The 13,678-nt window shown below is 38.0% G+C and overlaps 1 protein-coding gene across 6 annotated transcripts in view; it reads right to left on the reverse strand.

The window, feature by feature from the left end:
* Positions 1-13,678, reverse strand: part of SIPA1L1 (signal induced proliferation associated 1 like 1) — a 230,561-nt gene that overhangs the window by 65,182 nt on the left and 151,701 nt on the right. For all 6 annotated transcript variants that reach the window (XM_052782299.1, XM_052782296.1, XM_052782302.1 and 3 more), the window contains 2 exons: positions 2,935-3,065; positions 2,140-2,328 (listed from right to left, as the gene is read on the reverse strand). In XM_052782299.1, coding sequence (XP_052638259.1) covers positions 2,140-2,328; positions 2,935-3,065 — 320 coding nt within the window. The remainder of the gene's footprint in view (positions 1-2,139; positions 2,329-2,934; positions 3,066-13,678) is intronic.

The following is a 13,678-nucleotide window of genomic DNA, read 5'->3' on the forward strand; positions in this document are numbered from 1 at the left end:
CTTATTAGGATCTCATCATGTGAAAGAGAATAGTTATACTGAGCAGCATAAGCATCTAAAGATTCCATCCTTCTTTTAGCAGGCTATACAGTAAACCCATCTCCCCTCAAACTTTACATGTTTGCTGGATCATTGCAGTGTTGTTCTCTGCAGGAGCCAATAGGCACATGCAGGGGATACAGCTGATACAGAGTATACCTGAATTTCCAAGAGACATTTAACAAAGCTTTTTCTTCAAAAAGTCTTAAAAACTCTCATTAGCCAGGGTACAGAAAAAGGAACTAACTTAGACACGTAACTGGCTAAAGGACAAAAAGGAGCTGAAGAAAATGATCAGTAGAGTAAGGCAGGGATCCGAACTTGGACATACAGTATTCAACATACACTTCTGCAATCTGATAGAGGTGATGAGCAGTAAGGTCACCAAGTTAGCGAACATTACTGAGTTATTACTCTACAGTATTGGAGTTGAAGACTGGCTATGAGAGCTACCAAAGGAACCTTTGATAGTGGATAACTGGGCAAAAGAATGGCAGATGAACGTTAGGGCAAGTAAAGCTTGAAGTGATCCATGTGGTACAAAGATACCCAACTTTATATCCACAGCAATGAGCTCTGACTTATACCCCTAAGGAACAGGATCCTAGGTGTTCATTAAAAGATACTTCCAGTGTTCAGTAGTAGCCATAAAGCAAATAAAATATCAGTAATTATTAGAGAGGGAAGAGATAAGAAAGCATACTAAACCAAAATTTTTCCCCATTTTCAAAACTGCACTGTTTTAAAATGGATGTGGGAGAGGAGAAGGGCAACTGGAAAAACTCCAGAGAGAGGCAAAAGCATGACCAGAAGTACAGAACAACTTCGACATGAGAAAGAACTAACTAAACCAGGACTCATGAAACTGGTAAAGCAGAGGGGTAGGATGGAGAGCCCTATAAAAGCCTACAAGCTATTAGGAGCTAGGAAGGTATCACTCCATGCTCGTCATGTTCTCATATTCTTAGCCAGGCACTGTTGGTCATGGTCAGTGACAATTCTGTGCTGCACCTACCTTGGGCTGATCACACATAACCACTCCCATGTTAGCCTGGATGCTCTGTGAGCCACAGCTACCCATTTCTTCATCCTCTTCTATTGTGTTCTTAGTGAAATAGATGAGGTTCTGAAACTAACTAGAGGACAAAGTGGTTTGCTCAAGTTTTGCTTGTGGTAGGTATTTATTTGGGGATTCTCTACCTTGTCCATTTTAATAACCAAACCACAAGGAGGCTGACAAAATCTTCGTGATAGTCACTCATAAACCCGTTTAGAATAGCTATATTCTGTCCCTTGTGGAGCAGATAATGATTAGTCCTTTTCAATTTTATGATGGCAATGTTAGACTGACAGCAAGAAGAAGTAACAACATAGATGTTAATTCTGTGCAGGAAAGGCTGATCATGAGAAGCAAAAATGACCAGGAGAAAGAGACAGTCTCTACTCAGGGCTGTTAAATGTCACTGTCGAAGTTTTTAATCATAAAATTCACTTTACTCATGGACTTTCATTGTGCTAAGTCTAAGCTATATAGCTAACGAGCCTCGGTTCCATCTTTAAGAGACCAGGGGACTATCACCTAATTGAAAAACACTTGTATGAAGAGGAGGCTTACGATCTTTCACCATGTAGTTTGTTTCAGAAGGAGGGAAGGAGGGGGGGGAACAGACAGACAGGCAGCACCCTGGTAAAGGTTGTCCCAATAGAATATTACAACAGAACATTTAGTAACATGGGAGATTTCTATTCTCATTACAACAGCAATAAGAAAACCAGAACAGAACTCCCTTTTCCCCACAGTCTTTGATAAATCACTTAGTCTCTTTTAAAGGAAACTAAAATGGACAATTGCCATAACATTAATCTAAAACTTTAGACTACTTAGAGCAATGAACTTAATTTGACACATACCAAAGATTCTGCAAAACTTGGGGGAAAGACATGCAACATAACTCTCCCTGCAGATGACAAACTTTAGTTTAAATGAGGCATTTTAATACACTGACAATAATCACTTAAAGCTAAAAGGTAATTTTGCAGTTCCTGGCAATAATCTGACAGTTTAAGACAATTTGTCTCATTCTATAACTCTGCACTTACCCCTTGTTCATCCAGCTTCATAAGCTGTTCTGTGACTTTCGGAGTGTTGAAGGCCAGCCTTAGGCAATGTATATTCAGCTCAGGAACCACATACTCCAGCACTTCTTTTAGGGGTAGTCCCCTGGCTGTGCAATGCTTTGCAGTTGAAGGGATAGCATCTTCCAGCACAGAGCCTCTTAGTGTCATAAGCTAAGCATACAAAACAAAAATAGCTTATATATTGAATTATGCCCTGAGAAAAGGTTGATTAGCAATAGCAGTAGAGCAAAACGTACTATTTTTCTAATTCACAATAGAGATTGAGGACACTAAATAACTTATGTTGCATGAAACAGACACTGATACACAAAATGTCACTCACTGATAGCTAAGAGTAGTCAGAATATTTCAAATGATTCAACAGATTTAAGTTTTACAAGAAACTAATAACTGGAAAAGATCAGTAGTAGCATTTCTAGCAAAGCATTTCAAATTGTAAAAGTACGCTTCTCAGGTCTACCCACTGTCACGTATAAAAGTGGAGGAAGTAATTTCCCTCCTCTTTGCTGGTTTCTAGCTAATACAGCTTCTGTAAGTTTCTCAAGCTTTAACTAAAACAACCTTCACAATTTCCTCTGTATTGGATGTTATGGAATAACTCACTCACTGATACACTTAGTTGTATTCTGTGTAATATAAACATGTGGCATAACTTTGTCAGGAGATTCTGCTGAAAAGCACACAAACCTCACACATACCACCTGGTTTTGCCTGCTGACTTCTAGTGTCTTTTACTATCATTCCTGAACTGCTTACCTCACTGGTTCTGAATATGATCCGGTAGTTGTATTGAGGTCCATTTTCTTTGATTTCCTCTGGCTTCTCTCTTCTTATACTCACAGCTACTGGACCCAGGTTCTCATCTGCCCCAAAATAGTTCCAGTGTTCTTGCATAATTAAAAAAAAAAAACCAAACAAAAAAGAACACACAAATAAAAGTCCATCTTACTTCTTACACTTCAACTATATTTTCATGCTTAGTTGTTATAATGGAAATTAACTGCCAGCTCCACTAGAGTCAGTAAGAGCATGTCTTCAGGAATTCATTCTCATGCTTCAGTTCTCTAATGAGCTCCATTTATACAGGAAGGCTGAAATTCAACATTGCATCTCTGCTTAAAGAGGCCTAAAACAGGATACACCACTTACATTGGCTCTTCTATCGAAATCTGTTTCATTCACATTGAGCTAAATAAGTACAACCCCCCTTAAAAATAAAAACAAAGAAGCCAAATGCACCGAGGTGGGAAATTCGCCACTCCTTGTTAAAATGGGAGTGGCAAACAAACAATTGTACTTAGCAAAGGATGCAACTTACTTATTTTTGCATGGAAAAAGCAAAGAACAGTCAAACAAGTTACTCAATTATAAAAGGGGAAAAACTGATGAAGCTGAAAAAGAAGTTAAAGACTTGTTCATAGAAAAAAAAAAAAGGCAGCAAAGCACAATATCATAGAAAAATAGAACAAAGCACAAGAAACAAATTGACTAGCATAAATATTTAACAGTAACATGTCAAACAACCCTAAGAGTAAATTTAAAGTGCTAAGAGTTGAGTCTAAAACTACACTGGTTGGGAAGGTGGCAGAAAGGAGACTACAGGGCTGGAGAAATTGCTCACTAACTAAACAGTAGATTATTTGAGATACATTTTTATATTTGTTTAACTATACCCACGTAAAGCTTGGCTTTATGTGAAAAAGTATTAGAAAAGTATGTTTACAAAAATTAAAGCTCAACAATTTAAGGGATTGGTGTTGAAGGCTCTTCTATTGAGCCTTCTGAGTGTTACAGACTATCTTGACTGATGACAGAGGTATATCACCATGAATGCAGCAACATACAAATAAAGCTGCACATATCTCAAGTGACAACAACTGAATTTAAGCGTACAATACCTGAAAGGAAAATTTAAGAGAAACTGTCAGAAAATGGAAGTCAAGCATTGTACAAGAAAAATAAGTCCTATGTCATCACTTTCCATACGCTGCATATCTGCATATATGAATGAATTTAAACATGCACAAAAATAGAAAGTTAGAACTATCTGAAAATTCAACAATTCAAAGAAGAAATGTGAAATTCAGTGGAATGAAAAAAAGATGTAACTGCCCTGAAAGGAAACGTAACCATACTGCCTGATCTACTATATACAGATTACTTATTATTCTTAGAACAACCAGAACTTACCAAGAACTTTCAAAGCAGTCTAATATGAACTATTCTGCTATAGAGATAAAATGTAAAATATTATAATGTCATCACCAAGAACTGCATCTTTAAAAATACCAAAAAAATAGATACTGAAATACACTCCAGCCAAAGTGAATGGCCGTAATTTTTCCAATGAATAATCACTTGCGGCATTAAAAATTTGAGTGCCTCATTTTTTATCCAATTTCTTTTTAAAATTATACTTGCTGGTTCTTGCTATACTTTCCTCCAACACACTATATGTTTTTCAAGTAGGTGCTCTCTCCTTATGAACTTACTTCTCCCTAGAATTACACCTTTGTCTTCACACAGCTGTCCACCCCTTTAAGCCCTTGGGGGCTCTATTTTATTCCTGAGTATCTGGTATTTTATTACCCTTTCCTCAATGTCTTCCATTTAAGATTTCAGAGCATGCAAGACTTAAAAGAAACATGCTCACAGCATTAAAAAGCTTGCTTTCTACCAAATTCCTCCGCAAGTCGTCAAAAGCCAATACTCTGCACAGAGGTAATTAAGATTCAAAATTCTTTTAATATCTTGTGGAATAATATTGGCTTAAGTTTTGGGTGACTGAATTAGTCATGAGTGGGGAAATTATGAATAAATTAGACCATCCACATAAGCCTAATTAAATCTTTATACTACTCCACTGATATGAGCCCTGTAAACACGACAGAGATCTTCCACTGTTTAAAAACCCAAACCATCTTATTAGCACCCTAGCATTTCTTCTTCCCCCACTAACTAACTTGCTTGTTTCAGGATGTTTATAGCTCACTGGTTTATGGCAGAGATGGTCAATGCAGAAGCTGCACAGTCATTCAGAATGTGAGACCAATTTTCTATCAGCATATTATGCAGCTTCCAAAACCTGAGATAGTTTGGCCATCTCCACACTAAACTACTTAGTGACTTAAAAACATTGATGTACCTTTGTTTATACAATAGAAAATTTTAAAGAAAAAAGATGTGTTGGTAATACATACTAGAAGGGTCCAAAAATTATATTAGTTTTCTGTACTGACAACTGCACAGATGATAAAATTTGTGTATCTTGTAACCAGTCTAGCCTGCAATTCAGATAGAGAGTTTTCTCAGGAGAAATTATTCTACATCTTGAAAACACATTTAGGAAGGCTGGTAAGAGGAATGTTTGAAGCTGCATTAACACACATGTACAATTCTGTATCATTTGATTAAGCTTTTTATCTAGCTCCTATTTATTTGGAAAAACGCACAGTGTGGAATTGTACACTTCTCTGCTAATAGGAAATGTCTTTTATCCTCTTTCCCTTCACTTTACACTGGGCAGTTGTCTGTCTTGCTCTCTTAGGCATCTCCTCAGTCCTCTCTTCTATTCACATTGTCCTTACCTCCATTCACATTTACTACAGAGTCATTCAATCTTCACCTTTGTCTTTATTCTCTTTCTCCTCCTCTACCCCCGCGTCTGTATTCATTCTGCAAGCTACAGTATATATCCCCGCATCTGACTACTTTTCCCTGTGGTACAGGGTTTCGTGCATCTCCACCTGATTTTCCACTACATCCTGAATTTCCTTGCATCCAACCATTTTCTCTTTCCTGTAGCAGGAAAAGCAGTACCAGAATTTAAGTGCACAAAGCTCAATATCCAATGTAAAGGTAATTAATAAGGAGTTTTATTGTCAAAACAAGGGCTACCTCACAACTATAATTCAAGAATTTTATGCCAAACATGAATAGCATAGAAGACAGCTTTTTCCTCCACCCCACACAGAACCTCACTGAAAGCAACACTTCTCAAGCTTGACATTATTTCATTTAAACTACTGTTGAAATATTATTTAACTAAGAGACATTCAGGAGACAACTAGCAACAGTCATAAATTAATTTATAAATCCATGCCAAAAAGAAGTAATTAATTGCTTGTACCTGGTCATTAGAACAGATTATATATACTTTTAAAAATAGTTAAATATTTATCATAGAATTCGAAAGACACTTCCAGTGAAAAAACCTAAGTGTAAATACTCATTTTCCTGGCAGATATCTATGAGTTCCCTTGCAAAGGAAATCCAAGTAAATGCACTTGATATGAGTGAGTTTTTTTGTGCTTTTATCATATTTACCTTTGAATATCGTGTTCAACTGATGTATTTTCTGTAATCAGACTAGAAGTAAAAATCCCAAACATTTCGCTTCAGAATGAAACTCTGCATCAAGCATTTTCCTCTAATCCTACCGCAGCATTTACGGCACTGGAAAACTCTGCCCAGTAGTTCTCCGGGAACAAGAGAGCAGCATTTTTAGAGCTCAGTCCTAATGTCTTCAGACTGTTGCTCATGACCAGACTGTTAACTGTAAATTTTCTTTAAGTCTAGCCACATACTTGAAAGGTACTGTTTTGGGGATAGAATATGCAGAAATTTAAAGCATTAGAGCAAAGGGGTTTTTTACTGGCTGCCAACAGTTAAAGGAAAGCTGACCAACAGCTCATTCATTATAAAACCACCTCAGGAAACTATTTACTTCTCAGTCAAGTCTTTCATTTTAAGCCAGTAACTCAAATTTGTCTTAAATGGTAACAATGCTAGCGACTACTGCCTGAGGATGACCAAAGCTAAACAGATGCTCTAGGTTCTTTCCATGAGAACCGTAATTCCCAGACACAACTGGGGGGACACAGAGAGAATTAGACTGCTCCTCCAGAGTGATATGGTCTCTTTTCTAAGCAGCACTTAGACAAGCTGATGGAAGAATTTTTTTCCATCGCCATGGTTTTATTATTGTTAATAAATAAGTCTTTAATATCAAGTGCTATAGATAGGCTAATAAGCATGGTTCTCCTTGAAAAATACTTTATTGCTAATAATTAATCCATTCCCTAAATGTACAAACATTTATAAGACTTCATCCAGAATACATACGCAAAGCTTTTACCCATGTATGGGAAAGAAATTCAAGTCTCGATTATAAGTTATGGCCATACATTCAGAATTTCTAAGTAGAAAACAGAAAACATTATGATAGTATGTAAATCTGTCGTTTGCTTGTCTTAAATACTGTGCCCTGATCTCAATCGGAAAAGGTTCAGAGAAGGGCAACAAAACATGATTGAGAGGAATAAAACATGGTTGAGGCTTATGAAATAACACATAGCAAGGAAAGGTGAGAAAACCAAACTTTTTCACCTAGCAGTGAGACTGTTTAGTCTGATGACCCTAGTTTTCATTCTGGAAGCCGGTAGACAAAGCCAGTAAAAATTGGCTCTTTATGACCAAGCTGTAGTCAAGCTGCCGAACTCCTTGCTGCTGCAGGAGTACTGTGAAGGCTGAAAGTTTATTCAGGGTAACAGACAACTGGATAAATGCCTGAAAGGTAAGTCCAAAGACTACTAAATACAAATGATACTATCACCAGGTTATGAAGTACATTATCTAGGCATGTCCAGAGGCTGGCAAAGTACACCCGGAAAGTAACACTATGCCTTTGCCCTGTTCTTACTCTTCCTTCAGTATCTGTTGCTGGCCTTTGCCAGAAGATAGGACTAGAAGTTTTGGATTGACCTAAGACGACTCTCCCTTTCTCTGGCAACTGTAATTTTATGTCCAGAAGCCATGAGTTTGAGGGTTTTGCTGCCTTTTTTTTTTTTTAAATGAACTGAAGCATTGCAGTCCATAGTACGAAATGAATTGTGGGGGGTAGAAAGTTATATAAGAAAGAACCTCACTGTCTCACACAAAAAGACATCTTCTCTTACATTTCAGTAAGAAGGCCTGAACAACTTGTTCCTCCTTTCTGTCAAAAAATATACTTTTCATCAAAACTGAAGTTCATCAGCTGTCTTAACATGTATTTTCTTAGAAGAGTAGTTGCAAGGTTTTATACTCATCACAATCATAGGACAAACAAAGTTAGAATGCTCTACAAGGAAAAAAATAGTCCAGAAAGTAGCCCCAAAACAATTCACAGGTAGCTTCTTGAAATCTTCCCTTCCCCCTCCCAGCCCTTACATTTGGTGCCACTGTGTAGAAAAAAAAAAGAAAAAAAAAAGAACGAAATAGTCCAACCTGTTTTCCTTCTGATTAATTCTAAAAGCACCACGTTTAGAAAGAAAATCTTTTATTTCAATAACCACAATTTTTTTTAAATTTTGCCCATGTTGTGGTTTAACCCCAGCCAGCAACTAAGCACCACACAGCCACTTGCTCACACACTGCCCCCCGCAGTGGGATGGGGGAGAGGATCAGAAAAAAAAAGTAAAACTTGTGGGTTGAGATAAGGATGGTTTAATAAATAAAGTAAAATAAAATATAATAACAACACCACTAATAATAAAATAGAATAATAATAATTTTAATGAAAAGTAAGATAACAAAGAGAAAGATAAATAAAACCCAAGAAAGACAAGTGATGCACAATGCAATTGCTCACCACCCGCTGACCGATACCCGAGCAGCGATCTGCCCCTCCTGGCCAGCTCCCCCCAGTTTATATACTGAGCATGATGGTCTATGGTATGGAATATCCTTTTGGCTAGTTCGGGTCAGCTGTCCTGGCCATGCTCCCTCCCAGCTTCTTGTGCACCTGCTTGCTGGCAGAGCACAGGAAACTGAAAAATCCTTAACTTAGGATAGGCGCTACTTAGCAACAACTAAAACATCAGTGTGTTATCAAAGTTATTCTCACACTAACTCCAAAACACAGCACTGTACCAGCTACTAGGAAGAAAATTAACTCTATCCCAGCCAAAACCAGGACAGCCCAGTACCAGCATACTTTGAAATATTTTTATTGTTATTAATGATCTCATTTGTGTATTTCAGCCAGTATTCTGATTTCACTCCAGAAGGTCCAGATTACAAAGCTGCCCTTCGACACAACCAAGCAGTAAGAGCTGAAAGCACATATACATTATGGCACAAGTGAGAAAGCACACCAATACTGAACTGAAGCCAACCTCACTCTGTCCAACTACCTACTACATCTATACGAACTGCAAACCCCTCCAATAAAGAGGCATCTTAAAAGATGGGACTCTGTCAGACTAAGAAACAGAGCTGCCAGAATAGACCTTGTTATCTTAACTCAAATGGTCAGAAACTGTCCTTTCAGGCATTGAAGTTAAGAGAAGGGAAATATCATACAAAAACCCATGACTGCCATGTAAAATGAACAACTTTAATAAATTTTTCCCATGTATAGTTATCCTTTTTGTTCAAAGCTTAATCTTATTTTAAGGTCAAATTTGTGCAACCCTCACAAATTTTTCTTCTGCTGGCTTCGCTCTCCCCCCTGTTTTTTTAAGCACTAGCATTACCACATACCTCAGTGCTTATAAACGTCTAGACTAAGATTTCTAATTACAAGTCCCCCTATCAAACAGACCTTTAAATAGTCACCTTGCAAATACATCTTTTGCAATATAAGAGTAGCATTCGTCTCCTGTAAGCATAAACATCTCCACATGAGTTAGTTGTGTATAAGGCTTCTGTAGAGAATTGAGGGAAGTAAGACTGCAACTCGTATCATCCTGCAAGGTTCATTTCTCTCCACTCAGTACAAACGAAGTCTGCACAATTAGCTCAGATATAAAGTAGAGGAGCCGAATCCAACCTTGGGAACTACAGATATAAGGTTCTTTTCCCAATATCTGTACTATTTTTCTAACCTCCTCTAAACTGTCTCCACCAGTATTCTCACATTTAGAAGTCTGGACACCAGGCCAGAATATTATTTATCAATAGTTTTACCACTGCTCTGTAAAGGGTCAAATAATATGTTGATTTCACCTTAGTATTTCTTTCACATACAAATGCTCATCCATTTGCGTTCATCGATGAACTTACACAAGACTCATCCATAAATGTCACATGCAAATATTTTACAGTAACTAGATTAGGATATTTTAATTAATTTGGACAATGTTAGTAATATTCCAGCTCACTGGTACCTCCCCCATACACAGCTAAAATTTGAGATGCATCTATCATCCAAGTAACAATACCTGTAAAGAATGAGCTATTACTTCCATATAATTAAAGATTTCAGTCAAGTCACCATCAGCATCTCACCAAATTACCTTGGAGAAATTAAAATGGACTATATCAATGCAATGGCTTTCACTCTTTTTCTTTTTTCTATGACACAAAAGATTAACAGTGTGTGGGGGGGGTTTTGTGACAAGACTTACTTTTCATTAAATCATGCTGACTGGCATCATTAACGATTTTTAACTGGCAGTTCTTTGTTGATAGTTACCTGCTTTGTTATTTCAAGTTGGCATGAAAACAAACTAAAGGCTTACAATTCTCTGGGTCATCACTTTATTCTTTACAAGCTCTAGGATTATGTCAGTAGTTCTCAAATTCTGTGAAATTTTCCTGGTTTCAGATCTTTAAAAGTTATCGTTGCTGAATCAGAATTCTTTGCTTCATGCTTTCAAGACTATAAAATTACCCAAGGCCTGCTGACTCGACTAGCTGATCCCACTGAAACTGTCTTTCGTCACTGTCTATTCCATTCATAACATCATAAAGATCAAACCTCTTTAAACAAGGAAGTTTCTGCATCATTACTTGCTTCATGGTATAAAAACTTCCAGTTACAACTAACTAACTTGATTTTTTTTCCTGCTCCTTTAAGTTTTGTCACTATCCCATCACATTCAGATCAGTCTAAAGTTTGCTTGCGGAAAGACGATACACTGGGTGGTCAACAAAATGTGTTTGGTACTTGTAAGAAGTGGGGTTTGGGCATATCTGATGAGGCTTCTAAAGTACATCTCTTTTCAGACAAAAAATCTATGGTAGGAACAACGCCCCTGGCTTGTGCCTGCTGGACTGAACATGAGCATAATGAATTTAAAATCCAGTTTTAGGGCTTAAGGAAAAAAAAAAAAAAAAAAAATCACAGATGCTTCTTTCCCTCCAAACCCACTCCATACATATACTGACACTTTTATATCTGGTTACCCCTCACCAATACCCTTAGGACTAGGTTGTGTTGATTTTATCTAATTAATCTCAATTACAACTAGAAAAAAATGGAGATATAATGGTGACTGGCATTGTAGTAGCATGAGGGTGAGGGTTTCCCTTAAGGATAAGCCAAACTAATAAATTGCTGTTGCCTAATGGCTGAAATCCCACTCACACCTCCTTCCTCTTCTGCTGTTCACTCTCATTGCTTACCTGGCACTAGGCTTTAGCACTTCTCTGACTGCAAGGAAAGCTGATTTGACTCACTAAAACTGCAGAGAAATAACCCAGCAACAAAAAGCAAATTTATTGTGATGGCAAGATTTCTGCCTGGTTAGTGAACTAAACTGGCTTATCAAGTTTTCAGAAAACAGTACTAGTACAAAGAAGGGGGAGAAATAAGTCTTCCCCTTTTAGTGCTGAAATGCTGTTAAATCAGGTCAGCTGTAACACAAAACTGCACCCTTAGTTGCTGATTACAAAACTCACCAGAGTGATAAGGAATCAAATTGTTCTGGAGGGAGACAGAAAGGAAGGTAATAGCAGGCCACGGTCTCCAATCTCAGGCTCTCCCCTCTGTCGTGGTTTAACCCCAGCCAGCAACTAAACACCACGCAGCCGCTCACTCACTCCCCCCCACCCAGCGGGATGGGGGAGAAAATCGGGAAAAGAAGCAAAACCCGTGGGTTGAGATAAGAACGGTTTAATAGAACAGAAAAAGAAGAAACTAATAATGATAATGATAACACTAATAAAATGACAACAGCAATAATGAAAGGATTGGAGTGTACAAATGATGCGCAGTGCAATTGCTCACCACCCGCCGACCGACACCCCGCCAGTCCCCGAGCGGCGAATCCCTGCCCCCACTTCCCCGTTCCTATACTGGATGGGACGTCACATGGTATGGAATACCCCGTTGGCCAGTTTGGGTCAGCTGCCCTGGCTGTGTCCTGTGCCAACTTCTTGTGCCCCTCCAGCTTTCTCACTGGCTGGGCATGAGAAGCTGAAAAATCCTTGACATTAGTCTAAACACTACTGAGCAACAACTGAAAACATCAGTGTTATCAACATTCTTCGCATACTGAACTCAAAACATAGCACCGTACCAGCTACTAGGAAGACAGTTAACTCTATCCCAGCTGAAACCAGGACACCCTCCAAACATACCTCATCCTATATTGCGCATCTGGCCTACTGTTCTCAGAAACCCAATATTTTTCCTCACTCCTTTCTCTCCAAAGGATGTGGATCACCACCCTCAAAAACCATGCAGCAAAGGCTATCTCTCAGTCCCAGAAAGACTGCAGAAAAAGGAGACTATGGAAAGTGTGACAAGAGCCACCCAACCAAGGGACAATGCAGGGAAAAAGAGGCAAGAGATGGACCCATTTCAAGGCAAGGGAAAAATGGGAGATGAGCAGTATGTAACATACAGTTAATGAGTTGAAGTTTTTTTGAACTGGCCATCCACTTATTTTAACCAGGCATTACTGTTGCTTTAATCTGCAGGAAATGAGCTCTTTTGAGCTGCTTTCACTGAAGAGATGAAACCCAATCCTGATCATTGGTAGCTAAGGAACAAGCATTGGTCATTAAACCAGTTCTGTCCATCAGAACGTACCATAGCAAGGTACACAATCCTGCAGACAGAACTCTTTTAAAGGACCTTGGTCTGCACTCCTTTTTGATCATTTTCAGAATCAGGAAGAAAAGACAGTGAGAACTGCATCTCATGGTGCCAGCATCATTTTGGTGAGGGGGGTATCTGGGTAATGTTTGAGTTTTGCTTGTTTCTATAGGTCAAAAAGCATTGATGGAAATTACAATCCTTGGTTTCAAGAGCCATGTGATACAGAATTGTACTCTGTTTTTTCAGACACGTTGTTGTCACTGCAACCCATATGTGTGTGTATATCTAGTTATGTATGTACAATGATAGTTTCTTTCTGCAAAATCTGACAAATTAGAATTTTCTTTCTAGAGTGATGGCTATAATGAAAATAGTAAGATTTTAATCTTTATTTATATGGTATCATAGACTTAAAATAAACAGACCCCCCATTTTGAAATGGATAATTAAGATATTAAAATGTCCAAAGATTATTGTAAATGCTAACTTTCCAAGCTGCACATTCCATTAAAACCTCAGTACATCAAGCCTTGACGTGGAAGGAAGAAAGTTCTCATATTTTAGGATTTTACTTTCCTTTTTAATCTTTCAAGTGCCAACCCCTGCCCACTCCCATGGATACCAAAGCTGTGTTTCAAGACATTTATAATTCATAGCCATTGCTAACTGTTATGTGTATCAGTACTAAAA

This window comes from Harpia harpyja, chromosome 3 (genome assembly GCF_026419915.1).
Source record: "Harpia harpyja isolate bHarHar1 chromosome 3, bHarHar1 primary haplotype, whole genome shotgun sequence".
In the NCBI taxonomy this organism is placed as follows: Eukaryota; Metazoa; Chordata; class Aves; order Accipitriformes; family Accipitridae; genus Harpia; species Harpia harpyja.